Here is a 27,063-nt window from a genome sequence, read left to right as displayed (position 1 = left end):
CTGCTTTTGTCTAGATAGCTAAGTATCTTGAGTTAGCACTTTTCTTCCACTGTTGGGACTAATGACAGGGATCCACAGTGATTCTTTTTTTCCTGCTTCCATGTGTACAGCGTGTGCTTCAGTGATGCAAAAACAGGCACAGTATATTCAAAATATTTATCTACAGGAGATCTAAATGCAGCTGTACCATAAAAAATAACAGTCTTAATTTGAGGAAGTCTGGCTCTATGAAATTAAGTTACATTTCTGTCTACAGCCTCGCTAGAGGCATTTTAGCAGCCTGAGTAGTCAGTCCTTCACGGCAGGAAGAGTTCACCACAGTTGAACTGTCTGGAGAGATACATTTTAACAACTGTGCTAAGAACTATGGTAATTGACAACAGTAATCCTCCAACTTACCACATTTACAAGAAAACCAACCAAAGCTAAGTAAGAGCTCTGGAAAATAGGGCAGCTTCAGCTAGTTTTACTTGCATCAGCGTCAGAGTGGTCACCAAGTTAGTTTAAAAGCATGTGATATTCACTACTGATACACCTTTGTTTCAGGCCTCTGCTTAAAAGAACACTTTGAAACTTTGATACTCAGCATTACAGAGCCATTGAAAGGGCTGCAACAGAATGAAAACACAATCCATACCAAACACCAAACTTAAAAATATCAGTACCATGGCATTTCTGCTCCTTCGTGTGTTGAGACTTTGGATACAAAAGCCTTCATACTTTCAACAACTGTTTCCAAGTCGTATTTCTGCTCTTCCTCATTCGAGGAAGGATGGGAATCATTTGTTGCCTCCTTCAACATCTGGTCTAGATCATCTGGTGAAATCTCCAGCCAACTGTCATCTGAAAGAACATAGGACATATCTGCTATTTGTGCACGAGTCTGTTAGTCTACAAGATCCAATTTAGATGATTCAAAGTACTGTTAGCATTCTGTAACTCACTTCTTCTGCACTCTTAAGTTTTTCATGCTTAGAGTCCAGATTGTTTTACTGTTTTAAAACACTGCTTTATATACACCTTCAAAATAGCAGATATTGTTCTAAGCGTGGATAATCTTTTTGTCACTACATGAAGGATAAAAATGCTTACGCTGTAGCAGGTGACTGACCCAGTCAGACCTGGTCCTATGATCATTAACACTAAATGTTGGATTTGCATACTACATCATCCAAAAGTACAGTTGCGATCTGTATCATGCACTGACAACAACTACATTTCTGTCAGATGAGTCAAAAACACACTATATAAAGATTATGCTCATTTTATATTGGCCACGGGAGCAGACCAGATACTAACCAAACCAATTCCAATACTGACAATACAAAGTTAACTTAATAAAACATTTTAAATACTCTCTGTCTAGCATACAGTTGACACCAAGGACTTGCTCTGGTATAAGTATGCATGATGTTCCTGATCCAGTGGTATCAACCCCAAAACTGGATTGCCTATCTTGCCGATTCACAGCCACAAGCTTTATGGCTTACGCACACCAACTGGTTGCCTGAAATTTTAAATGACTGCACACTAATAATACCTGTAGCAGCCACAGGATAGCAGATAAACTAAATATATACAGAGACTCTACAGTTCTGCAAATATTCCTCTTCCTTCCCCACAAGCAATCATTTGCGATAGAGTCTACCCCTGCTATCCTGCTCACCATCTGCTGGAGGAAGACAAGCTGCTTCTTTCTCAAACTCCTTCAAATCGAAGGTTGTTGTCTGCAGCAATGTCAAAATTTCATCACCTGGGCTCACTGCAACAGAGCTAGAAGAAAAAATTTCAGCTTACTGAAATGGTTTTTTACTAGCAACACAATGCCAATGGCATCTCACACTCCACATGCATGTTTTGGCTCAAAGTCTTAATCATTTCTGCTGTGCAAAAAAACACATCAAAAAGATAAGCAAAGTTTGGGGAAGTACATGCATGCTACACAGACAGTATTAGCCCAAACAAGACAGAGTTAGTTACCGTATTCCTCATTGATGGCTACAAAGCCCATTTTTCATTTGCTTCCTTTGTTATTTAAATTTATTTTGTCTTCATTAACATTAGGATGGCCAGATTCCAAACAGCACAACTGGAACTTCAAGCAACTAACAGCCCAGATATTACGAGCTGGCAAAGCCTTAGATATTTTCACAATGACTTATTTTTTTGGATTTGATCTTTTAGAGAAATCTACAACCAGCTGCCTGCCTTGAGTAACAGAAATGGATTACTCTGTGTTTATCATTCACTGGGACTGCTTTTCAAAGAAACTTTTAAACAATTTTAATAGCCAACCAACTAAATGAATAATGCTTTTCTATCACCTCTTAAACCATTTGGAATACCTTAATATTTTATAGAACCAAGATAAATAGTTACTCAAGCAATAACTTCTACTGGTAGAAAATACTCTAGAGGAATTAATACCTGCCTGCCCTAGCCACAACACCAACGTTAAATGTACAATGGAAAAAAGTTTCCTATTTAAAGCAAAAAGAGAAGCAAAACAACAAGTGTTTAAAAAGCTTAGTTAAAGTATTTATAGGTACTGTGTATGATTAATCATGAATTTAAAGTAGCTCTTACCTTTCTGGCTTGGTAACGGAGTGCTGGAAGTAATCTTCTGCCATATGCAGCAGTTCCAAGTACTTAGCAGATCCTTCCATTTCTCCCTGTTTAATACAAGTCACAAGCATGAAACTATACAATTCTCCCTCTACTTCCTTTTCACAACCAGGACTCATAAAGACAACTATTAGTTACACAGAAATTTAGCGCTGAGAGAATCAAAACGAGTAGTACTCTTTCACCATTTACACTTGGAGTATAATAAAAGGAATGGGTGTAAGGTGCTTTCCCAGTCAGATATAAACTAGAAATGTAGACTGCAGTATCATTTGGTCTACGCTAAAAATAAGGAAAGACAGCACTATGATTCTCACAACAGCATGGTTTTAAGAAGCGGATGGAAAGGTTACATTGTACAGGAAGTGTGAATGAATCTCTTGCGTTTTGGGCATTGTCCCCAGAAGTGGCATTGCAGTACTATAAGAATGTTCCCCTTTTCCCATATTTACAAGATGTTAACCTAACCACACTACAAACTTCAACTAAGTAGTCAAAGGCATGTTCCTCACCACCACCTAACCCCCTCTTCCCCAAAATCCTACATGAGCTCAAGGCCTGCTTGGCATTAAATACAGAACTTTAAGAATATTTAATTATAATGGCATGCAAATGAAATGTAAAATACTGAAAACCATTATACTGGCACACAGCTGCATTGTGGTTTTCTCCATTCAAGTGCAGTCCCTCCTTTGCTAGAGACAGGAATTAATCCCCAAATCTTCCTTTTTCCTTTTTAATTTCAAAAGGAAATTAATTAATTTCAAAGGGGAATGACTTGTACGTGCTTCTCTGAAAGATATTCATTCACTTTCCACAGAGAGAAGCACTAGATTCCTTGCCCTATTATAAGTATTTACTGAAGTCTGAGAGCTAAAGATGTTTTTCCTGAATTACACACACACACAGCCTCACCTTGAAATAGTTTTTTTCCTTCAGGCTGCTGAGGAATCTCTCCCACAAGGGATTGCTTAAGACACTTGTCTTGGAATCAGGAGAAACTTTACTGCATTTAGAGCACAAAATCTCAAAGCCATGAGCCTGTATAAGAGATACAGCAACAACAGGTTCTCAAGATGTGACAGATTTAAGTTCACCTTTAACAACTGCATAAACAACACACTACCACTGAGCTCCTGAAGCTGCCATTTACGAGGTAGATACCAAAGCTGACTGCCCAGTTCAAATGATCCATGATCGCTGCAGAGAGACAGATTCCAACTTCCAGACAAGATACTGCTACCTGACATACAAGGTTTGTCTACAAAAGTTATTGAAAATCAAGTTAGAGGACAGATTTGCAGTGCACCAGCTGCAAAGCCCCTAGACTTTAGCTGTATTTGTAATCCATGCTGAACTGCAAACTTGCTTTTCCTACACATTTTGTGGATGTGAACCTGCCGCACTGGTGCACAATTTTGAGCAGAGGAAAATTCAGAAAAGAAAACCCAGACTCTCGGTATCTGTCAGAACAGATTTGGCTGCGTATCTACTTGCAGCAAGGTCCCAGGGCACACTGTGCCCATTACCCGTCCTGCCCTTTGAACAAACACATCCCTCGCCGTATCTCTGCTGTTGCCCACACTAAGGTAGCTAGCTGCAACCTGCGGGCAGTTTAAGCTCGGGATTCCTCTGTGCAGCAAGGATGCACTGCAATGGGCTTTGGTGCCCCCACCTTGTGCAAAAGTGGATGTGCAGAACAGGGTCACGGGCAGTGCTGGCCTTTAGCCTTCCCCTGTGAGCCCTGGTGCCTGCGGCATGGCACCGATAGTTTTGGCACACGGTAGCTTGAATTCTAAGCTGAAATGCAAGTTTAGTCCACAGAAACTTCTCCCCATACAAAGGCGGTAAACAGCAACTTCAAACATGACAGGATGTGCTACTTCAGGCAGAGGCTAAAATAGATCTCATCCATACTGACATGAATACTACTTTTCATATTAATTTAGGGAAAATTAACTGGATTTGACACCGGTTCAGCTATGGTAATACAAACGTGTAAATGCTGGTTGCAACAGTTTCTAGAGCACAGAAGTGCTCTATCCTGTAAAAAAAACCTCCCAGAACACTTAATATCCTATTTCTAGAAAAATGGTAATTGCCAATTCGCTCACATTTTCCTGTAGAACTAGACAACCTGCAGAGAGTCATTTCTTCGACACCTCTAAACAAACTAAACGGACTAAGTACACGTGGCATAAAAAAAAATAATTACCAGTTTCATGCCCAGTTCATGGGCTTTGTATTGAGGGTGAGATGGCGGGGGCAGTGTGTATCCACTGCGTCTGTCTGGAACAAACTTCTGCTGCATTAGTTGTGCATACAAACACTTTGTGAACGTAACCTGAAAACACCAGAGTAAAAGAAAAACACTCACTGCAGTGAGTTTTATGTTTGTTTTTTGTGGGCATCAACTTTCAAACTTTCCCATCTGAGTTTCATTTTAAAGCATCCATATTACAGACAATCCTTACAACAATAATTAAAAGTTGACATATATTTGTCTAAGACGTGTCACTTCTTAGATTTTTACACAGTATACTCAAAGATGACAGCATCTCTAAATAAACATGAACTTCATTAGATCTAAATACATTTAAAAAATCTTCAATATTTATGCCCAGAGAAACATCTTGAGAAATGTAAGGGCTCTTTTGAATTAACCAAACTAAAGCAGAAATTTCAAAAACAAAACCAGTCTGGAAGTCTACAGTTTGACTCCCAAATTTACTTTCAGGAGTCTAGGAGTATAACTCCACAACGTAAAAAAATCAGATACAACACTGCTTGTTCAACACTCCACTTCATAAAATAGCTTTCACAGAGCTGCGTTAGCTCAGCTGAGAAGATAACAAGCCTGGGAACGCACAGCTAGGGGCAGATAGGGCAACTCCTTACATCGTGTGGCAGCGCTTCCAAACCGCTCAGATCACAGAACTAGCGGACTAGTGTACTTAGCAAGCCTTTTAGCAGAGGAACTACTAGCAGCAGTCTCCTCTGATTTCAGAAATTCTTCTCTGGCGTTTAGTCCATTTGAAAGCCTAGCCATGTCAATCTGAAGGCAGCAAAGCTATTAACATAATCAACTGGAAATTCATGGCTAGTGTCAAAAGAGAATATCAGAAAACATGCTATTTTAAAAATGAAATCTGTACATTTATCTAACTTGACCACTGAACTTCCATCAGTAACAGAACTTAATTAAGTGATAACAAGTTGAATTAGAAGCATCACTTACTACAGTCATCACACGCTCATCCGGAGGGAAAGTTCGAAAACAGCGACACGCTCGCAAATCTATGGGATCTCGCAGGTAAAAGGCCTGGACTGCTGCAGCCACCAATGAAGGGCGCTGCCTCAGCACTGCCACAATTCCTGCCGGGAGGTAGCAGTGGGCTCGGTGAAATGAGGCCTGAATTTTCTCAGGATACCTGTATCATACGATAGCGATATAGTGCATTAAGTGTATTGCAAGACCAAACCACTCCTTTTTAACTATTGTTTCCATTTTCACTTTAATATTAGTCTGTACAATGGGCCAAGTGCCAGAAGATTATTCTGAAATAAAGTTAAAACCCAGCTAATATACCACCTGGAATGTCAAAACAAGACCCACTTAAAACTTTTTTCACTGTGGAAGTCATCTGGCTCAGGCTCTCAAATCCTTGCAGAAAATAACATACACTACTGATCATTTCAGAGAGCAAGCTGATGCTCTGACAAGCATGCTTGGTTCTGCACAGTAGTTCAGGATTGCCTTTTTCCCCAGAGGACTCTTAAAGGCTCAGACAATTTTCAGATTTCCTCACCAACTAGTTCAGGAAGGATGTGAAGGAAGAGTAACTCCCACCACTGTCAGGTGCAGCATCATCACAGTGAACCTCCATCTGAGCTGCCAGACAAGGTTACAGTTTACATGACAGTGGCTCCCCCCTTAAGAAGAATATCACAGAAAAACTCTAGCTGGTGGCTTCAGAAAAGGAAGCAACTTTATCACAGTTAACAGGAAAACGACTGAATGCAAGGAAAGAAAGTATCCCAAACGGCCAAGAATCAGCAGTTACAGAACACCATAAACCATCTACGTACCCACTGATGCGTTTATACACTGCTGTTCTAATGGGTTTTGCGGCCAGACACTCCTCCGAACGGGTGGATAATAACGTCAACGCCTGCGAGATTGTTGGAGTGGAAGCAGGTAGTTCCCATTCCTGCCCATGAGTCTCTGGCAGTGGAATGATGTGCAGTTCTCCTTTGTAAAAGAATACCTGGCAGACGGTAACATTGTCATCCGAAGAGTAAAAACAGTCACAGACTGACCAATGCAAGATTTCTTTTCATAGATGAACTCGTTTGTTTAAACGGACAATACTAGAGTACAAAACCAGCAAAATAACACAGGCAATGGCATTTTTTAATTGGGAGATGCATTGGGAGGTATTGGAGATCACGACCTAACCAGTAAATAAAAGCTATTTTAATAGCAACAGATTTGGTCACATAAATCTTGTTTCTTTAATAACTGCAATACCAAAAGTTTCTCTTAAACTAGAGATCTGCTTCAGGAGAATCAGACAGCAAAATAACCTAACTGCTAAAGAATAGGACAAAGACTAAAGAGCATCATTTCAGGTGCTAAGCATGCGACCTCTGTTGGTTTTTTAGTGCAAGAGAAGAACAACTGGATGTAGCATTGTCACCTGAAATGGAAGGAAAACATGGTGCTAATAGTCCAGTTACGGGTTTGTGATTCATTTTTGTGTTATGTTTCCCCCTCTCCCTTCCTTTTTCTTTTTGTCTTGGGGGAGTACAAAAAAAAATTCTCTACTAATGAAAAAGCAAATTCTTTCCATTTAAATCCACTGACAAGAAATGCAGTGACATAATCCACTAGCAAACATCCATGGTGGCAGACTCCGGGTGAAGGAGTCCACTATGCCAGACCCAGGCTGTCTCCCTGTGGAGTCAGTGATACTCCAGTCTTGAGCATTCCCCAGTCTGCGGGAGGCAAACGTTCGTGCCTGAGCACTAAATGGTAGAGAAAACTCAAGTGGCTATATCAGAGCTAGAAAGCTCACACAGGTGCAAGAGCGCTCCTCAGGAAAGCAATACGGTATGTTTGCATCACACGGCCAAATACATTCCATAGTTCCCATATTATCCAAATTTTCCTAGCACTCCAGTAACCTGGAGTAACCTGGATAATGGAAAGCAGACCAAACTTATTGATTTTATAGATTAATAAATAGCATGACATCTTCTCTATCTTCACATTTGCACTGTTTTAGCTAACACTAGTAGCAGGTTTATAGAAATCAAGTCAGTTCTGCATTATGAAACAACCCTTAAAGGATGATTCACATGCAAGAATCAGATCTGGCTGATCAACAGGGATTCACAGGCTATTAGGCAGGTCTGGGGTCTCTGCATGAATGTTACATAATTAGTAAAACAAAGCTCTCTTTCTTTCTCATCTGACTCACAAACACACAAGGGAATTGAAAAAACAATTCTAGAAGAACCACTTGATAGCTGTAATAATTTTTAGATGTTCCTACAGTAGTTTCTTAGAGTGCATTCATTTTACATAGCACCCTATAGGAGCACACAGAGTAAAAGCAAGTATCTGAGATGTTCAATGGTTAAGTCTCTTGTACACCTCCACAGCAAGCATGAAGAAGTGCACTAAAACCAGAATAAAAACACTGTGCTTAGAAAGCATGCTGTTCATTGAAAGAAGCCGAGTCCTGACCGAAAGCACGTTTGCTAGTAAGGGATAACTGTGGCTTTTCGGTAGCAGTGGAAGAATGAGAGCACTGGACTAGTGGTGCAAGAGAAAATTCAGGCTGGTAAATTACAGGCTATCGCACTGAACCCTGCGAGCTGCTTGCTAATCTGCACAGAAGTTTTACTCACCCTGTTGTCACTGTTCTCAGGATTCAGCCACTTCGGGAGGAAATCGGCAGCTTCTATCAACAGAAACTCCCCATCGTTGTCGTCAATCCTGGCCAGGGAGAAATCGGTCCCTTACCGGAGGAGGCCCCGTAACCCACCGGCAAGCACTTCGCAAGCGTTTGGGCTAACACGACCCTCCGTCAGTGCCGGGAAACAGCGGTGAGGACACGCTCAAGCCCCTCGGCGGGAAGGGGGCAGCGCTCTCCCCTCAGGCGCCGGGGCGCTGCCGCAGCGCGAGCCGTTGCGGCCGTTGGCCGTTGGGGCCGTTAGGGCCGTTGGCCGCCGCGGCGCGCCCCTACCTGGCGGCGAGCTCCGGGAACTCCCTGGTGATCTCCCGGACGAGGTAGACGACGAACCACTCGTCCTCCACGTTATCCCCGAACAGCGTGGTGCCGCCGATGTGCGCCGGGGTGTCGCCTGCACGGGGAGGGGAGGGGAGGGGAGAGAAGAGCAGAGGAGATGAGAGGAGAGGAGCTGAGAGGCGGCTCGGGGCCCCGCCGCCCCCCGGCGCGGCGCTCACCGCGGGCGGGCACGCAGCGCAGGCGGAAGGGCTGCCGCTGCCAGATGTAGGCGGCCAGGAGCGGCGCGAAGCGCAGCAGGATCCTCTCGGCGCAGCGGCGCAGGGTCGCCTCGCCGCCCGCCACCGGGAAGAGGCGGTAGCGCACGGCGTCCTCCGCCGGCGCGGCCCGCCGGCCGCCCTCCATGCGCGCGGGGCCGGGCCGGGCCGTGCTGGGCCGCGCTGCGCACTGCCGCTCCGCCTCCCCGGCGCGGCGCAGCGCGGGGCGGGGCGTCGCCATGGCGGGGCGGCGGCGGGCGGCGGCGCGGCGCTGAGGCGGGCGGAGGATGATCTCGCGATACGCGCGGAAGCCGGTGCCCCCCGGCGCCCGGGAGAAGTGAGTCGCCGCCGCCTCCCCCGGCCCCGCCGCGGACCCCCGCGCCGGTCCCGTCCCGAGCCTGAGCCCGGCCCCCGCCGCGCCGCGCCGCGCCGGCCAGGCCCCGCTCGGGCCTGCTCGGGGGCCGGGCGCGGAAGCGGGGCAGCGCCGAGAGCCCGGAGCCTCCCGGGCGCCGGGCCGGGCTGGGGGGCGCGGAGCCGGGGGGCGCCGGGTCGCCGCCGTTGGGCCCGGGGTACCTCGGGGTAACGTTGCGGCTGCAGGAGGGGGCCGGGATACGAGCAGCCCGAGTAACGGGCTCAGACCGGCGGTGCTCGGCGCGTGTAGTCGTTACCGTAAAATGCAGGTTTGGTAGGGGGCGATTAAATACCCCTTTTTGCCTCTTTTTTACCCAAGAGGTAACTGATGCTTGTGGGTTTTTCTTCTTCCCCTTCGGGGAGAGTATAGGAGAATACATAGGTTTTGGCAGTTAGCTCCTTTGCTGCAACCTTGTTTATTTTTAATGCTATAGTCTTACTCTCTCAAACACCGGAGTTATCGCAGCAGAAGGGGCACCTTTGCCTAAGCCTCTTTCAGCCAGTACGTAGGGTAAAGCCTCCTTTATTAGTTTTGGGGTTTGATTTTTCTTCCCCAAGCCATTCAGCACACTTGCATTCCTGCACTGATGCTGCCCTCTCTCCGCCTATTGTGCCTTTTCTCCTCTCTTTTTCCTAGATATCTAAATTTTAACAAAACAAAAACTAGCAAATACCATTTCCCCTAATTTTACTTGTGCTTGAGTTTGGACGCCACTGTTGTTCTGATTACAAGTCACCTTGGGGGGACAACTACATTACATCTGCTTTTACAGAGCTGCAGTCCAGTTCAGAATGGTACTTTAAGTTTAGTTTAAGGGCAGATATTGATTTCTAACCAAAGTCCTTTAACTCCATGTTTAGCCTAGAGTTAGGTTTGATATCTCAGTTCTAAAGCTTGGATAACAGGAACTAGCCTTCTAATAAATGAGGTCAGGTATGCAAATTAATGCATTCCTTGAACAGTTTAAAGAAAAAAGAAACCTGTAGTACTTTGGAACTCTGTAGATGTTTATTTTTATAACTAATATGAAGTTCCACTTGTCATTTTAGACAAGGACTTACAAAACATGCCTTGCAGCATCATCCCCTGCCAGAACCTCGAGCTGAGGTCCACCCAGCCACACCCTCTGGTGAAAGCTATGGAGAGATCTCAAGGTACTGGTAATAACACAAAATGTATCTCTGGAAGCAATAGAAAAACAGTCACTTTTGTGTTATCTTCACAGAAGTGCCAGAGTAATACAGTTAGTAAGACTTAGGCTTTAATTCCTGACTGTATTGCTTCAGAACATGTCCTTTCAGTGGGTACTCGAGAGGCAGGGTTGCAGTCTCAGGTTTTCGAGATGGTGGACCTTTATTTCAGTTCCATTAGACAGTGTGGTACACTTTGCAAGCTAGGATATGTGCTGGGGAGCATATGCATTTTGGAAATAATAAGCAGCGTGTACCTGTGTTCTGTTCCCAGCCTGTAAATAGTGTCTTAATTTTATGCCAGAAACAAGAGGGAAAGGGGAATAATAATTCTTGAGCAGTGTAGAACTGGAACTAGAAATTGTCTGCAGAGTAACTAGGATAATTTTTGGAAAATTAATGTTTAAAAACCTGACCCCTTAGACTTCCTAGGCCAATGAGGTTATTAGGAGTTACAGTTCCAACCTAGATTAATACATGCTATGTTTTCTGCTTAAATGCCTCTAATTTAAATATTTACCATATGAAAACTGTTCCTTAGAGGAGGGTTGCTAAGACCTATTCTGGTATATCTATTCTCTTTTGTACAGAAAGAAAAGTTTATTTACTCACTTTTTTGTGATTCTGTATCACTGCTTCTTTCTTCTTTCCTTTTCCTCAACATGTGCATTTCAGTGAATCTGAAATCTCGAAGGAAACAGACTACCCTTCTGTTACTCCAACCGATCACGGGAATTCATGGTCTGCTAGTCCGAGCTGTGCAGGAACCAGCACTGAAGATAGCTCTGTCTTCTCTTGGGGCTGTGATGTGAGTTGAATGTAATCATCCAATCCAAATCTAGCACAGTGAGTAGAAGGACATTTGAAATACCATTGGAAGTACATTTCAGGATAAAGATAAGGCCTGGATCTGTAAATAAAGTAAGAAAGTGGTTATAGGAAAAGCATTGTTTTGACCTCTTCCGCATCTTTCCCTTCCTCTTAGATCAAAACATACTTGATTTGTAGTCAATGAGTATTCTGCATTCCTAATCTAAAATGTTGACAGTGCAAATATATTTAATGCATAAATAAACAGATAAATATACACATACACACACAACATAATTATTATTCTTGTGGAATCCTAAATATGAGTGCATGATATTCATACACTTTGGGTTTATCAAACTTCAGTTTTTTGAAAACTTTTGGTTATTTGTATGTTTCTCAAAATATAGTAAAGCCCCTAAAACATTATTTTAATTTAAAAATATGTCTTTTATTCCCCCTCTGCCAAAACAAAGGGTGCTACTGCTTTCTGTGAGGTGGGATGGGAACTGTTCATATTTGAATTACTCAGGAACCAACCCCATTTTCTACTTACACAACACCATTTAGCAAAGATCCTCATCGTCCTTCTTTTCATAATGTTTTACACCAATCTGCATTGCTTTTTGTTTTGGTGTTATCTGTGGACATTATAAGCAACAAATTTCCCATTTCATTAAAATCTTGCTGAATTTTATCCTTTGTGTTCTGGTATATTTCATGCAAATTATTATGTCTCTAACTTAATATAATAATGTAGACATTTCAGAACCTTTTAATAGCTTTTCTGCTGCATCAATTTAAGCTTTTTATGTAGCTAACGTTGGCCCTAGCAGCAGTCTGCAATCATCCCCCGGTGAAAAATTATTTAATGTCTTTCAACGCAGTAGAGGTCCTTACTGTTTAAATCCATCCTGCTAAGCATTAAGCAAACAGGTATCTTGTCAATTTTAAAAATTTCAATTACAAAAAAGCCCTCCAAATACTATTCACTAGGTTTTAATTGGATAACTTTCCTTCCCAGGAATTTGATAAAGTTGCCACACGACAAGTTCAGCAAATGTTCAGACAAATTGATGAGCTGCTTTATGAACAAAAAGAAAATGTACATGTTGAGGGACTGCAGGAAGAATGCCAAGAGTGGACATCCAGCTTTCCTCATCTCAGGTTTTTTATTTTATTTTTTTAGACTAATGTAAGTAGCATGACAGAATTATGAAAGAGCAAGAGCAGTGATGCTTAGAGCTGTTTTTTGAAATAATGTTAGTAGCAGGGTGATTTTTTTGCAACGTTACAGTAGATGAAGGTAAAGATCACTTTAGTAGTCTGCCTGCCGCTGTCATTAATAAACATTCTGCTATCTTGTGTTTTGTTTTTTGCTGGAGGATTACAGCTATTTGCAACTGACTTGGCCTTACCATAGTAAAATTCTCTTAGAAAAGAGGTATGGTATAGCAAAAAGCAATGAGCTTAAAAAATAATTAAAAATTTCTCCTCCCCTAAGTCAGCAGCCCTTATGGCTATATGGAAGCTTACATTTTAAATCTTCCTTATGTGAACAGTTTTGTCAATATTCAAAAGTCTTCCAGTTAGCAGAGTATAAAAAAACAGTAAAATTTTCTTATTGTATTTACTTGACCTGAAGCAATCTGTACTAGGGAAAACAACTCAAACCACATTTGACTATCGCTAATAAAACTGTATAGCTTCCCAACAGAATTTTTGGTATTTGCTGCTGTGTGCTGTTGCACACTTGAAGAATTTTACTTTCAACATTTTCTAATTTATTTATCTTTTGCCTTTTCTCATTGCAGGGTTGTGGGGAAGCAGATAGTGATTCCCACAGATGAAGGGTATGGCTGGTATTCAAGTTCACCTTCTGGCAGTTTACATTCATCCGATATAAGTTCACCGCAAGAAAAAGATTCTAATGAGTAAGTACCAGTGGTTAATCCAGACTGTAGCAGGATGGGACGGTTATTTTCTTCTCAGTGGACTACAATGATCTGCTTCTTAAACTATGAGCAATAGGTGAAGGAAAGTTTTTTGAACCTTTTTTTTTAATCTGAGTTTTGAACACAGCACTTTTTTTTTCTTTTTAACTAAAAGAAGTACATTCAGAACAGCAGGACTATCTAGCTGTGCTTGTTGTTAACTACAGTAAAGCAGTAAGTGGAAAGAACTTTGCTACTGCTGATTTCCTAAGGATCTGTACATATTACAACTGTCTTTATTGTTAATCATCTGACAAATTTGTATAATGCTTCAAAGATGGAAAGCACTCCATTATTACTTTTATTATTTTATTTTTTAATGTTTTAGAATGGTTTTTAATTAGCTTTGAGCTTTTTGTCTGAAGTATCAAGCTCCTGAGTAAGAAGTAAAAATATACAAAACTAAAGAATGCATTCTGTAATTAATGCATGTATTTGTTGGTCTCCCTGATACCTAGTGTTACTTACCGTGTTGTCTCTTAGCCTGTCATTTCATCAAATGCTGCTGTTACAAGTGGAATAACATCTTCTTTTCATTTCTGCTTTCTGAAAACTCTCACCTGTTCAGATTTAGTGTTCTTGGCAAGAAGGTACCTCTTTCTGTTACTCCGATTCACAAAAAGGCTGACCATTGCAAGTCTCCGACCTTGTGTTCTCCAGAGAGTGAGGAAGGTGAAGATGGAGTAATTGTCTCTGAAGGCGTAATGGAGGAATATTTAGCATTTGACTGCAGAGATGTGTAGGTATTGAATATAATGATAGTAACTAGTACCAGTGTCCTGGAATTTCTGCTGTTAAGACATGTATATTTGGTTTTGATGGTGTTTGATAAAAACTTTTTTTCTGATGTCTTTCCTCTGTAGAACTTTCAAAAGCCTAAGGTTGGTAGGGCACTGGGAATTGTCTTTATCCATCCCCTAGAACAATTTATTTTGCAATATTAGTTGCAATATTTTTTACAGTTTTTCATACTAGCCATTTCCCTTCATGATTTAAATAGTTTATCTCACCATAACTAAGAGCCTGATACAGTTTGGCATGTTTAATAGAGCTTGTTTAAATAGCATATATTTTTAATGTTACGTCAAATTCATTGTTGTTTGTCATGCACTAGCAATGTGCTGCTTTTTGTACTGAAGTGTACAGACTAGCATTTTGTGTGGAATTGTACCTTTCCAGGTTTTCAATGGTAATTGAAAAATTAGTGTGGATATGATGCTTGCCAAGAAATAATTCACACTATTTTTATCTTAAGAAGAAAGGATTAAGGGTGACATAAAGAGGATTCTTATTGCCCCTTAACTTTATTTATCCTAACAATATGAACATATGGCCTGGGTAAAGACTTTAGATGGCAATGTCAGTTGCTAACTACCTAATTGGTTTTAATAAATAAAGCCACTTAGATGCATGGACCATGAGATTCAAACTGGTAGCTGACGTGCTTTGACCAGACCAGAGGGACACTACTATTACAGCAAAAGATACTGCTGTCTCTACAGAAACAGGCAAAATGTGTTATAGCTTCTTCTAGTGGTCTCTCCTTTGATGTTAAGTATTAATTCAGGGAACAAATACTAAAGCCATAGTAAATGTGTCTGCATCAGTATTTTTTCTCCCGTTTACAAAGTTTCTTTAGGCAGATGAATGTACACTTTTTTGAGCAGTTGTCTTCTAGGCTTCAGACTTCAGAAAACCTCTTGCACTGTGGAAGAGTCTGTCGCAAAGGTTCTTTGCTGCTGTGAATTAATTTTTTTTTCCTCTTGTTGATTATGACTAATTCTCTAAAATTGAATTAAGCCTTTGCCCTCAGTACCTGGTGGCTGTTAAAGCAGCAGGTGGAAAGTGGCATTAAACACTCAATATTAGTAGCATCCTTCTCTCTGTCTTCAGGATTCTGTAGAGATTTTTAGATATGGAGCCTAACAATAAGATGAACAAATGTCACTGTAACTATGAATATTTATTTTTAAATGGAATTTTGATCTCCTTTTTAAAGTATTTGTTATTCATGAATTATCACTTATAGTCATTCTGTATGGGGCAACCAAGGCATGCAATAGTGAGGTGATTCCCTCAGTTATTTGTCCTTTAGATCAGCAGTCGATTCTGGAAGAAATACAAGTTCAAGTGCTTAATCTACAGAAGCTTGCTTCTTCAGTACTGGACTAAGTCATATGATATTGCTGTTTAGCATATTATCAACTCTTAGAAAATGATATTGTGTGATAAACAGGAGACTTCCGCTGAAGACTTCTGCTGTCTTAAGGCTATTTGGCCAACAGCCTTGATCTATTTCAATTTAAGAGAATGCAGAACAGAAGTAACTGCAACAAAAATACAGGAGATAGAGAACATGTATTTATGGTACAGGTAATGCTCACTTTGTTACAGGGAGGAGGAGTTGCATGAGAGGAAAATGGGACTTTCCTCTAATAGACAGAAACTGGGGTTTCCTCCTATCTCTCCATATTCCTGCATGAAAGATTCTGTGCTCGCATTTGTGTTTGATGATGTGTGGAGTGAAGTCCTAGGCTGCATGGAGGAATTAATCTGCAGACACTGGGAAGGATCAGCCTCTGGTAAGGATCACAGTTAAACTAAAGACTCAGAAATGGATTTCAGTTACTTAACTTTGCAAAGATGCAATAAGAGGGAGATGTATTTGGGAATAATCTTTTTGGGGCAAAAAAAGGTTATTTACTTTGCTAACAGTGTGAAACACACCTTGGAAAGATTAAACAGAGTTTATCATCTAAGAGGACTCCATTTAAAAAAAATGGATTCATAGTAGTCCGTAAGTAATAATGCAAATAGTCTGTATTGACAGGGATTCTCTGTTTGTGTTGCTTTGCATAGATGATGAGAAAAATATCATAGCAGTAGAAACAACAACCAGAGCAGATTCCAGAAGCCCTCTGATGCACTTTGAACCCCTGCCAATGTTGTTACCTCGCATGCCACAAACTAAAATGCCCTCAGTGACATCAAATCTGGTAGGTATTTTTAGCTAGCTGGGTTGCGTAGGGCTGAATCAATACAATGCAACCTAAGCAAACAGATTCAAATACATTGGGGGGACTACTTAGATATATAACTAGTTTGGATTTTGCATGGTTGCTGACTGTCCTTTCTAACACTTAAGTTCTGTTATTTCTAGTTATAATTTTTAATTCCTATTTTTCTCTTTAAAACTTAATGTTTTATATATGTATTGGATAACCACATGGTGACTTTGCTCATTAATGATGAAGTTCTTTCTATATTCAATATTTGAACTAAATTGTGAGAACCAGGATTGCATGTGTGAGACATCCCATTCTCACTAGCCCAGCAGTATCTAACTCATCAGGCAATAGAGAACAAATCTGAATGAAGCTGTAAAACAGTTTTTTTCCCCTAGACCCTGAATTTGATCTGCTTTAGGATTATATGCTCCTAGAGTGGTGAGCACCAAAGTGTTATCTCTGTTCATTCAATTTTAATTCAACTCTTTCCTTTTATGTCTTTTTATTTCTTTCTCCTTTATTTCTTACCCCTGTCTGTTCCTCACGTTCCCCTTACTGTATGTATAGTGCCCAAAAACCAGATGTGGCCGCAAAACCAAAAAGAGGAGAAAACCACCTCAAGTATGTACGCTGGAGACATTAAAGCTGTGGTATTTTCTATTTGCTATCGTTGTGGTGGGTGGAATTTGATGTTTTTCCAGATCAGCCCGAATTCCAGGAAAGGATTTTGCAGTTCTGTTCTTGACATAAAATAAATGCTAATATACACTGTAAAGGAGTATTATGAAGTTCCCGATTATAGCAATTATTGCCAGATTGTTTCACGAAAATGAGAGCTTCAGTTGGAAAATACTACATGTGATATAGCGTGGCAGGATGTATTTTCTGTGCATTACCATGTGCAAGAACAAATGGAATGGTAAGATGTTCATCTTAGATGGAGGAATAATATAACTGAGTATACATCTGAATGTCTTGGAAGGAATGAGTTTCTTTCCAAAATTATTTGCAAAGACAAAATATATACATATGTGTGTATATGTGTCATTGCTAAACTGTAATTAAAAAAAAAACTTTTTTTTTTTTTAACTCAGATAAATCCTTCACAAGGGTCCAGTAATGGCGCTCAACATAATCTAAATGGCTTGCTGGTGATCCATGGAATCCAGTTACAGCAAAGGAATCCGTCTATAATGGAGAAAACACTGTAAGACCTATTGATTTTGTCTGTTGTAATGTAGAGCTTTCTCACACTGAGAGGAATTCAGCCCAAAATATTGTGAGATAATCTCCCATGCTGGAAAAAGCAGCTCTCAATTATTTTCTTGCTTGTTTATTTATTTGTCCTGTATGAAACAGTATACTACTAAGTACACTTTAGCTTACATAGCAAATTAATTAATGTTGCAGTTAACATAAGATGATATGTAAGCCTATTTAACCTGCTGGGGGTATTCATAACTTTAAAGATAGATATATACTGAAGCATCTTGTTAAATCAGGTCTGATGACCATTAAATTAAAATGCATTTGTTTAACCCCTAGTAGCCATAAGGATAATCTTGGGAAGCCTTGGAGTTATCTGTGTGTTCCTTACTCTTGCCCCTTGAAGTTAAAATCCTAAAATAGTTTAGGTTCCTCTGAAGGTCATCTAGTAAAACCTCCTGCTTACAGCAGAACTGACTTGAATGAGTGAACAAGTTGACTGATTGAGCATGTAAAATGCAGTTATTTGATTAATTTTGTCTAGAGTGAGATATGGGAAGGAAAATACTACTGTAGTTTCCTCTTCAAAATTTGTCTGTAAAAAAATGGATGTTTATTTCTGTAACAAGCTGCAGTTTTATTACTGGAATTTTTAATAACAATGTGGCTCCTTGCTCATTGTGTCAGGTGGCTTACGTTATATGTGGGTTTTGTTATATACAACAAATATCTTTCATTTCTGTCCTAGCTTTGTTTAGGAAGATGAAGGATGAACACATACACCTGTCAAGATATCCAATCTCAGATTTTATATTTTATTGCTGCTGGCTTACCACTTAATGAATTGATGTGCCATTAATATTAGCACTAACTGACATCCTGAAAAGACAGAGAAAGCTTAGAATGGGATGGGGAAACTAAACTGCTCAGTTCCTAAGTTTAAATGGAAATCTTCAATCAAACAGTGCATGGTTCAGAAAAGAATAAAGCTAGGCTTTCTTTCTCTTTTCCATCCCCTATCCTTTTCTAGTTTCACTGTCAATTACTTTGTACAGTTATGTAAGAAAATGAAAATACACCACCTACATCCACATATAACATTACTAATGTAGCATATAGATCATCACTGCAGTAACAGGGTGACACCAATCACATTGACCATTTCTCTCTTGATTCCCTGATTCTTTTGTTAGGGACCTGGATGACAAACGGCCAGGCTCCAGTTCTATCCTCTCGACCAGAACTTGGCCAAATCGTCCTCTAGAGCTTAGTACGTCATCTCTGTCATATTCTGCAAGAAAACGAAACCCACCCCCACGTACCCTGCATCCCATCAACACAAACCACTCTCGTACTGGGACACCAGGATCTGTGGATAATGTCATCAGGGGAACGCGACTGTACGTTTCAAAATCAGTTTCTCACTGCAAATTACCAGATGTAGAGAACCAAACCTATACAAAAAGCGGTCAAATGAATGGAAAGAATGCATCTGAATTCTTCTGATTAAAAAAGTAATTGCTTATTAAAGCATAATCCTCTGAGAAAGTCAGGTTTCTAAAGTTAATGTTTACTGTGCCACAACCTGTGATACAGTGAATTGCATAAACATGCTGTTTGAATGGGGAGGTACTGTATTCCTCAGGTTGTCCATTACCAGCAAAGCAAACTTAACACCACCCTATATTTGATACTCAGCTATCTTTTCCGATAGTCCATTTTGCAGACAGACTTAAAACACTGTTTTTGGTGTTCAACTGCCTATTGCTATCCTAGCCCAGCCTAGGCTGTAAAGAGAACTCTCACTGATCTCCGTGAACTTTCAGTCATGTCTAGGATATATTATTTTTGTTTGGCATAATGATCTGGCTGAATTTAGACTGAAAAGTATTATAAAATAAGTAAAGTCACATGCCACTTTCATTGGAAAGTGTCAAAATCTTACACTTCTGGATTTATTCCTAACAGCTCAGCAAGTATTGTTTTTGGAAGTCATAAGAACTAAAACTCCATACAGGCTTGTCTCTGTATGCAAACTAGGTATGTTATTGGAATTCATGTACTCTAAAAATGATTTATTTGGAAAGGGATGCTAAAGGTTTTCTTTGTCGAGTGTCTCTGCAGTCACTTACAGGGACTACGGGGTATGAAGATTTAACACAGAGTATTAAATACTTCTGTATTCCACGTTTCATAAGCTGACATAACTTCCATTTAGTTCCTCAGTTTACCCAGAAACTCATCCAGTCTATCACTGTCTTCTGTAATGTATTGTTTAGACATTTATTACTTAAATCTGTAAATCCCTGCACCATTTGTGTTTCCACGTTCTTCCAATATTTTATGTTTCTGTTCCCTTTCCTCAGGCTTCAATCCATTTCACGATTCTTAACACCTCCCCTTTATTATTCGCCTATATTTTTAAGTGTTCATAGCAAATACTAGGAGAGGCTTTAAGTGCTGATTGTGGTTTAAAGCTTTTCTGATGTAATTTTACAAAATAGCTTTCCTTCTGTCATTTCCAGAATATGTGTAGAGCTAAGGCCTCTTCATCATTTCTAGCACTTCTCAAACATACAATATACCGACACCTTTCATATGAAAAGGCTTTATTTTGAAAGAAGTATTCTCTTTCTTCTATGTTCCTCCTGTGACTAAAGCTTAATTAATTTATTTTGTGCAATTAATTTCTGCTACAGGGATGGTTTAATTCCCTTAAGAGGCTTCTAAAAGCCCCAGGATGCCTCTAAAGCTTGCTTTTTAGCTTTTTTTTTTTTTTTTTAAGCTTTTTTCCACTCTTGTTGCACATTAGGATATTTTCAGCAGTTATATTTGAAAGCAGACAATCCGTGGAGCTCAGAACTTAAGTCAGGCACCACATGACTGTTAGCCAAGTTAGCAAGGACTTATTTTTTTGTTTTTATTTACAACTATATTTTTAAGATCTCAAATTCCTAATCATATGTAGGTTGTTTTTTATCTTTAGAAGTAATAGGTTCAATCTTTACAAGTAAATAGATTTTTAAAAATAGTTAAAGTTCTCTTTGCTTTTGAAGACTTGTGTATTATTTAAAAGATGAATTATATCTTTTCTGCAAAAATGTCTAATCATGATTAAGGGAAAGTAGCCTTGTTTCAGATGCTGTAAAATATTATCAATTCTGAAAGGTGACTATTTAACTCTACTCTTAATAGAAGAATGTTGGTCCATTTTTATATAGCCAGCTTGCAGTGAGCAACCCTTCTACTTTTTCAGCTTTATTTTCTTCAAAAAGAAAGCAATCTCAATGGCTCACTTCATAGTAATTCAGAAAAAGCATTCAAGAGGGAAGGGAAAAATCTGTTCCTAAAGTATGTATTTGAGCTGCATCTCTGTGAGTCTTGAAATTCTGCCAAAAATTATGACAGCTATGGGCACAAAAATCAAGCATCTTCCACTTTTTTTTTTTTTTTTTTTGGACTGGGTAAAGTAGTAGCTTTTATAAAGAAACAGTATAAGTAGATGACTGTTGTATTGTGTGCTAGAAGATGCAAGGTGTGACAATATTCTGTCATGCTTTAGCAGAGTCTCTTCTCCAAGGCACTATAGCAGAAAGTGAGGAAGTCCAGTATTTAGAATTTCATATTGAGCTCTGACTTGCACCTGTTACTTCAAATATTTGAAGGAAATATGGAGGAGAAGGTGTCAGCTTTGTGTTTTCCCCCGTAAGTTTTATTTGATGCTTGTAATTTGTAGAAGAGCTACAAATGTATTTGGAACGTGATCCTTTTTCACTTGTTCTGTTAAAAATACAGGCTGCTACATTCTAGGCTAGCTGTTTATCTTGAAGTGCTAGGCTGAAGTAATCAGTACCATCCTAAAGGTAATTAACAAAGAGGAGGAAACAATGCCCTCTCTGGGCAAGGGCAGTCAAGATTCCATTATTTTGTGGCAATTGCCCATGAAGACAGCTTTACACCCTTATTCTGCAGTACCAGCCGCCTAGTACACTCCTTTAAAATGTACTCGCTAACATGCATTTTAACCAACTAGCTTTATCTGTCTACTAGGCTTTCTGCTAGGGTGTCATTTCCCAGGCTTACTTTGCCTATATGGTTAACATTAAACATCCTGAAAACATTAAAACCTTGTTTTTGTTAAAAGATGAAAAAAAATCGACAGATTTCACCTACTGCACAACTTGTCTTTTAAATCTAGGTCTCCCATAGTCATCTCTAACCCCAGCATCCTGTTGTAAAATTCTACAGTTGTTGTTCTTAGTTTTAACATTATTTGCTTTACACAATGCCAAATATATAAATTGACAATAGCACATATATTTTCTGTTCTTACTTGTGCATTTCAGTCCGACTGCATACGATCAGCTGACCTCACCCTCCCCACTGCCGCTGAACCGAAACAATGTCCTACCACCTATTAGCACCACTGACGTGGCAGAGCATGTGAGCACTGCAGGATCCCAGAGGCAAATGGTACTCTGACATAGGCATGACCATTTAATTTTACTATTTGAAAGTACAAAATTGTAAGCATTGCTGACCAAATTAGCAAACCCAAGATTCTGGCTTGTGTTACAAATAACAGCAACTGAAGTAGGTACACAAAAAAATACACCACATTAGTTTTGACCAACAGCATGAATCGGAGTTGAATGCTTCAGTTCCAATAAATGCCAGAATTTTTGTCCTCACCATGAGTGGGAGTAGTATGATTAACTTGCAAAATTAGGTTTCATTCCTAGACTGATTGTTTTAATGTACTGCTGCAAAGAAAGTGATAATTTTTTTTATTATTCTTCAATACAGAAGTCTCAAGGGAACTCAAGTCGAGCTCACAGTGCAGCAACACATGAAGATAACCACTTGCAGCTACAGAAGAGGCTTTTCTTACCTGATCATTTCTCCAGGCCTAACACAACAAACACATTCTTGGTAAAGCATGGCAAGTTCTCCCAAATCATCTCCTGTTTTTAAATGGGGTGCTTTGACAATTAGCATAGGTAAACATTACTTGAGAAGAAAGTGTCACAGGTGATTGGTGTGCTACAGAGTTCATCAGGTTAGTCATTAGATTAGATAGCCAGAGGTTAGCAGAAGCCTTATTGCTTGGCACTTCTGAAACAAATAGCTGAGGTCACTCACTTATGGATGCTGCAGCCATCTCACTATAACTCCACACAGCTATGTGGCTGATGGTACTGTACTTTCTTGGACAGGCTGAAATAAATTTGAGATGGGTTTGTGGGAAAGACTTAAGTATAACTTTGTGCATCACATTTGACCCATCCTCTGTATTGTTAATCTAGCATCTTCCATGAAGGCTTAATAAGAACTGTGGGGTAGGAGAGGTCGTGTTAAAGTTTTGCGTACTTTCAGAGTTTGGTCCTACAGCTGTATTCACAAATGCAAAGGTAGGATGGTCTTCATAACTTCATAAACTGCACAAGTGTGCTCTACTAGTAAAGCTATGCCCAGTCTTCCTAATTTATTGAAATAGCTACTAGAGTAGCTTGTCCTATCTTTAACAAAGTATTTCTATGTAAGCCTTAAGTTAAAAGCCTTAATTTCAATGATAGCTTTTAAATAGCTGCTGGTTTGGTTTCTGTGTATAATTTCAGCATCCTTGACTTTGGAGTGATGAGCATACAAGCTTTCTAAAGTTATTTTGAAACAGAATTATTTTTCAGAAGTGTTAAGAATGCTGTGAAGTAGCCGGTAATCCTTTTAAGTAAGAGTATTATAAAAGAGGGTATTTTTTCCCCACTGAAAGTTGAGTTAACCTTTCTTAACATGAAGAAGCTCTGTTTAGACCTTTACAGCATCTTGTGAATTTGATAGCTCAGGAAAATTGTATGTTCTAGTTATTTTGTGTTGTATTGTAACATTAACATTTAAAAAAATTTTCTGCAAACATAACTTGCACTGTCTTTCAGCCAGATGCACAGCATCGCCGTTCTTGCACTGTTATTGATTATAGTAATCAACCTTGGACAAGCAGAGGATCAACAGGTGCAGGTATGCTCACGTTACCAATCATAGAATTTAATAAGATCAAGTAACAAGCAGGCATTTGGGACAGGAAAGCATTTCCTACAGAGTTAACACACAATGAGGAGGCTTCTCAAACAGTTCTATTTCATTTTGTAGTTTTTCATTATACAAGTTTTATACTTGCATATAAAGATTGTGTATTTTGTTTTGCCACCTAGTATTTTGTCATTTAAAGATGCTTAATGCAGTCAGCCCCAATTCCTCTCCTGACAAAGTAAAGAGCAGGAGTCACCAATTTAAGTAGTAACTAGCAACAAGTACTTTCTGCCCAAAATTACCTGTTTTTTCCCTTCCTGCTTAGTTATATAGCTAAAACAAATTGCAGTATGTCTGAAAGAAACTATTTGCACTACATCTGAAAGAAATTGTACTATATCTGCGCTAGATCTTAAAAGAATTACTCTAGCTCAACTGAAAGTAGATTTTAAAGCCAGTTAACTGAATCAGTACAAGTTTAAGTGCATACTCTGAAATCAGAACACACTGGTACTGTTAGATTTGTAACAGTTAAGTTATGTTAAGCAACTCCATAAAGTTTACTAGTTCATCTCAAATTAAACTACTTGTTTTTGGTTGATCAAATGATCAAGGAGGTAGGAAGATGTTTTTGTTGTGAATGTAATGTATACTCTATTCCCCAGCTTCCCTTTCACTGCAAAGTCATTTCCTTAAATTCTTTAATTGTTGTTTCCTTAAATACACTTTGAAAATTGTCTTTTTATATATGCTTTAGAATAGGTACACACATCAGGTTGACTTTCAAAGTAGCAAGGTATAATACTAAGTTGCATGCACATATGCAAGTGTGCCAGAGATCAATGTATCTTTCTTATTTCACCTCTACCTTCAGAGATCATTGTAGGAAGAGTTTTGGTCACCTTCTCTACGCACCACTGCACAGCAATCAACCCAAATATAAATATGTTATTGGGAAAACATCTTCATCTTTGTATCATGCAACGCGAATAAGCATTGCCTCCCTGCTGTTGTGCAAGACTACTTAAGAACTGGCTGGATGTGGGCTTTGAATTCTCAGAAGCACTGGCTTAGACAGCCAAAAAGGGATTTTGTTCAGAAAGTATGGCAGAGCAAAAAGGCAGCTTTTGTGCCCTGAAACAGCTTTGCCAAATGCCATCTTTATTGCTCTTACCTGAGTTCACCTTGAGCATTCCTTGTCAGCTTCAATACAAAGTCAAGTCAGCAATCACCTCCACCTGGAAAGGGTGGCACAGAGCAGGGCATTAGATACACTTTCTGAAAACTAGGTCCGTTGATCCAAGTTAAACATGATTCCTTTCATCCTGCTCTTTTTGGGTTCTTTATGGAGTTATCGGGAGTTCCCTTACAAGAAGAGTATATTAGCAAGGTAGGACTGAAGCTGCATAAGTTAGAGGAAGCTACAAAGGTTAAGGTAGCATATAGGAGGTTAATTATTAGAGGACAAGAAGGGGCTTTTAGCTTGTCTGATAGGGAGTGGTTTCCTACTAACATGAAGAAGTGCCTGTCTGTCCCTCAAAATGGCATTTTTAAATACCAGATGAGTTTTATGACTGCTGTATTGACCAAAAAATAATAAAAAAATCAGCATGAAAAGTCTGTGGACTTTAATACTTCATGAGAAATAAGTGAGTACAGCAGTTTCCAACAATGCAGCAACTATGAGGGCAGTCTTGCTCCTTTTGGGAAGTCCAGTCACTTCTCTCAAACTTTTAGTTTCCAGCTGTACATGTTGTTTGATGCATGACTATCTTCCTCTTAAGAGAGCCTCAGGCTAAAAGCAATAGCAAGTTATCTTGAAAGTTATTTGAAACTTTTTTTGAAGCTTAAATTTCTTGAAGTTACTGATTAACTGACAGATAGCTTTCAAAAATACATTGTAGTCATACATAATGCAGTTGTTAACCACAGTAGAATAAAAAGCCAAGAAGAAGTGTTTTAATATTAAGCTAAAGGAGATGTATTACTTAATTCTAATACCTTCCAGAAGTCTTAAAGTTGTACACGATCTCTATTTACTAGGTCTACAGCTGCATGGTTCTGTGAAAGCCCCAAGTCGAAGCGGATCAGTCACAAAAAGCAAACAAGGGTTATAACACGTCACAAAGAAGCATCCATCCATCTCCAGAAAGTCATGAATCACCTCCTATTCTCAGCAGTGTCAGCGTTGTTTACAGAGTTTTCAAACACCCTTCCTTATGAAGAGTCTTATTTTTATATAGATCTGAGAAGCAGCTGCCAAAGATTAGAAGGGGTATATTTACACATTCCATTTTCTACCCCTAGAAAAAGTTATACTCCAGTGGACAGTGCAGCCTAATTCCTAGAAAATCTAGCAAATACCCATAAATCATTGCTGTTTCCCATTAATCATTATTGGCTTGTGACTGGTTCACGTTATTACAGGCACATATCGCAGGACCTGCTGATTTTTCCATTAGCTCTAGGAAAGGTAGTCAGGGCTTCCATGGCAGTAGTAATTTAATTTTTTAAAGCTATATTTAAAGCTATGTTTATATACTTAAAGCAATATTATGCTATCAGAAGCAAGAACTGCATATGATATTGCTTGTACAACTCAGCTTGGATAAACTATGAATCCTGTAGTAGTGGCACCGGATACTAACGCAGTTGTGTACAATAAGGCAGTAAAACAGTTTAATAGAATTGACAGCTTTTAAGGTAGCACACTAATGATTCTTCCTGTGTTATATACTACTACCTCTTGCTCAGTGACTTGAGAAGGATTTTTAAGGGGGGCAAAAAGTCTCTTACTGCAGGTAATTCCAGGCAGTATTCAAAAAAAGTACATTTTCTTCCTGGTGAGCTTTTTTATGGTACTTTCCACCATATTCCACCAAATTCCACATCAGTCAGGTAACTGCAGGGTGGGCTTTTTTTAAAAGAGTGACTAAGGACTTCTGTACTTGCCCATCAATCTCCACACTCTACTGATGCAACATACCTTTTTAGTAGATGGGTTCTGCACCACACAACAGGCATCCTGGAGAGTATTAGCTTTAGCTGTAGTTGCTCTTGTGGCTCAAGATAAAAACAAAGACATGAAACACCAGCTTTTCAAAATAAATGATTAGTTGAAGGCCTACTCCTAAGCAGTAAGTGCCAGACTATAAATAAGTGTAAAGATAAGATAACCACTTACCGTATTTTAGGATATTGCACAAAAACAGTTGTTCCTTTATTAGGGAAGTTTTGTCATCTTTTATAATCCAATTAAAAAGCATCTTTTCTAAGCTTC

At 39.5% G+C, this 27,063-nt stretch overlaps 2 protein-coding genes across 7 annotated transcripts in view; one reads left to right on the top strand and one right to left on the bottom strand.

Moving 5' to 3' along the window:
* Nucleotides 1-9,408, bottom strand: part of ECD (ecdysoneless cell cycle regulator) — a 12,007-nt gene extending 2,599 nt beyond the window's left edge. The window contains exons 1-10 of the mRNA XM_064513582.1: nucleotides 9,101-9,408; nucleotides 8,880-8,997; nucleotides 8,542-8,629; nucleotides 6,715-6,893; nucleotides 5,864-6,056; nucleotides 4,841-4,969; nucleotides 3,541-3,666; nucleotides 2,587-2,672; nucleotides 1,667-1,773; nucleotides 666-843 (exon numbers count right to left, since the gene is read on the bottom strand). Of these exons, the coding sequence (XP_064369652.1) occupies nucleotides 666-843; nucleotides 1,667-1,773; nucleotides 2,587-2,672; nucleotides 3,541-3,666; nucleotides 4,841-4,969; nucleotides 5,864-6,056; nucleotides 6,715-6,893; nucleotides 8,542-8,629; nucleotides 8,880-8,997; nucleotides 9,101-9,377 (1,481 nt within the window). The 5' untranslated portion in view covers nucleotides 9,378-9,408. The remainder of the gene's footprint in view (nucleotides 1-665; nucleotides 844-1,666; nucleotides 1,774-2,586; nucleotides 2,673-3,540; nucleotides 3,667-4,840; nucleotides 4,970-5,863; nucleotides 6,057-6,714; nucleotides 6,894-8,541; nucleotides 8,630-8,879; nucleotides 8,998-9,100) is intronic.
* On the top strand, nucleotides 9,330-27,063 carry FAM149B1 (family with sequence similarity 149 member B1). Of its 6 annotated transcripts, none has more exons than XM_064513584.1 (15): nucleotides 9,330-9,473; nucleotides 10,598-10,702; nucleotides 11,414-11,546; nucleotides 12,573-12,715; nucleotides 13,363-13,482; nucleotides 14,111-14,281; nucleotides 15,937-16,124; nucleotides 16,402-16,538; nucleotides 17,118-17,171; nucleotides 17,645-17,757; nucleotides 18,950-19,156; nucleotides 22,103-22,229; nucleotides 22,563-22,688; nucleotides 23,690-23,771; nucleotides 25,827-27,063. In XM_064513584.1, the coding sequence occupies exons 1-15, from the start codon at nucleotides 9,424-9,426 to the stop codon at nucleotides 25,898-25,900; spliced, it is 1,830 nt and encodes a 609-aa protein (XP_064369654.1). In that variant the 5' UTR covers nucleotides 9,330-9,423; the 3' UTR covers nucleotides 25,901-27,063. The 6 variants fall into 6 exon arrangements, with proteins under 6 accessions (XP_064369654.1, XP_064369656.1, XP_064369653.1 ...); XM_064513586.1 differs by having other exon boundaries at nucleotides 22,563-22,698; XM_064513583.1 differs by lacking the exon at nucleotides 25,827-27,063 and adding an exon at nucleotides 24,658-25,752.

The sequence above is a fragment of the Dromaius novaehollandiae genome, chromosome 6 (assembly GCF_036370855.1).
Source record: "Dromaius novaehollandiae isolate bDroNov1 chromosome 6, bDroNov1.hap1, whole genome shotgun sequence".
Classification (NCBI taxonomy): Eukaryota; Metazoa; Chordata; class Aves; order Casuariiformes; family Dromaiidae; genus Dromaius; species Dromaius novaehollandiae.
The sequence above is the reverse complement of the archived record's forward strand: the minus strand, read 5'-3'. Positions and strand labels throughout refer to the sequence as shown.

Coding starts and splice junctions, on each gene's coding strand:
- FAM149B1 (XM_064513583.1), top strand. CDS start 9,424: ATGATCTCGCGATACGCGCGGAAGCCGGTGCCCCCCGGCGCCCGGGAG. Junction 17,172..17,644: donor AGAGGAGAAAACCACCTCAA/GTATGTACGCTG, acceptor TTTTTAACTCAG/ATAAATCCTTCACAAGGGTC. Junction 23,772..24,657: donor CAGAGGATCAACAGGTGCAG/GTATGCTCACGT, acceptor CTCTACCTTCAG/AGATCATTGTAGGAAGAGTT.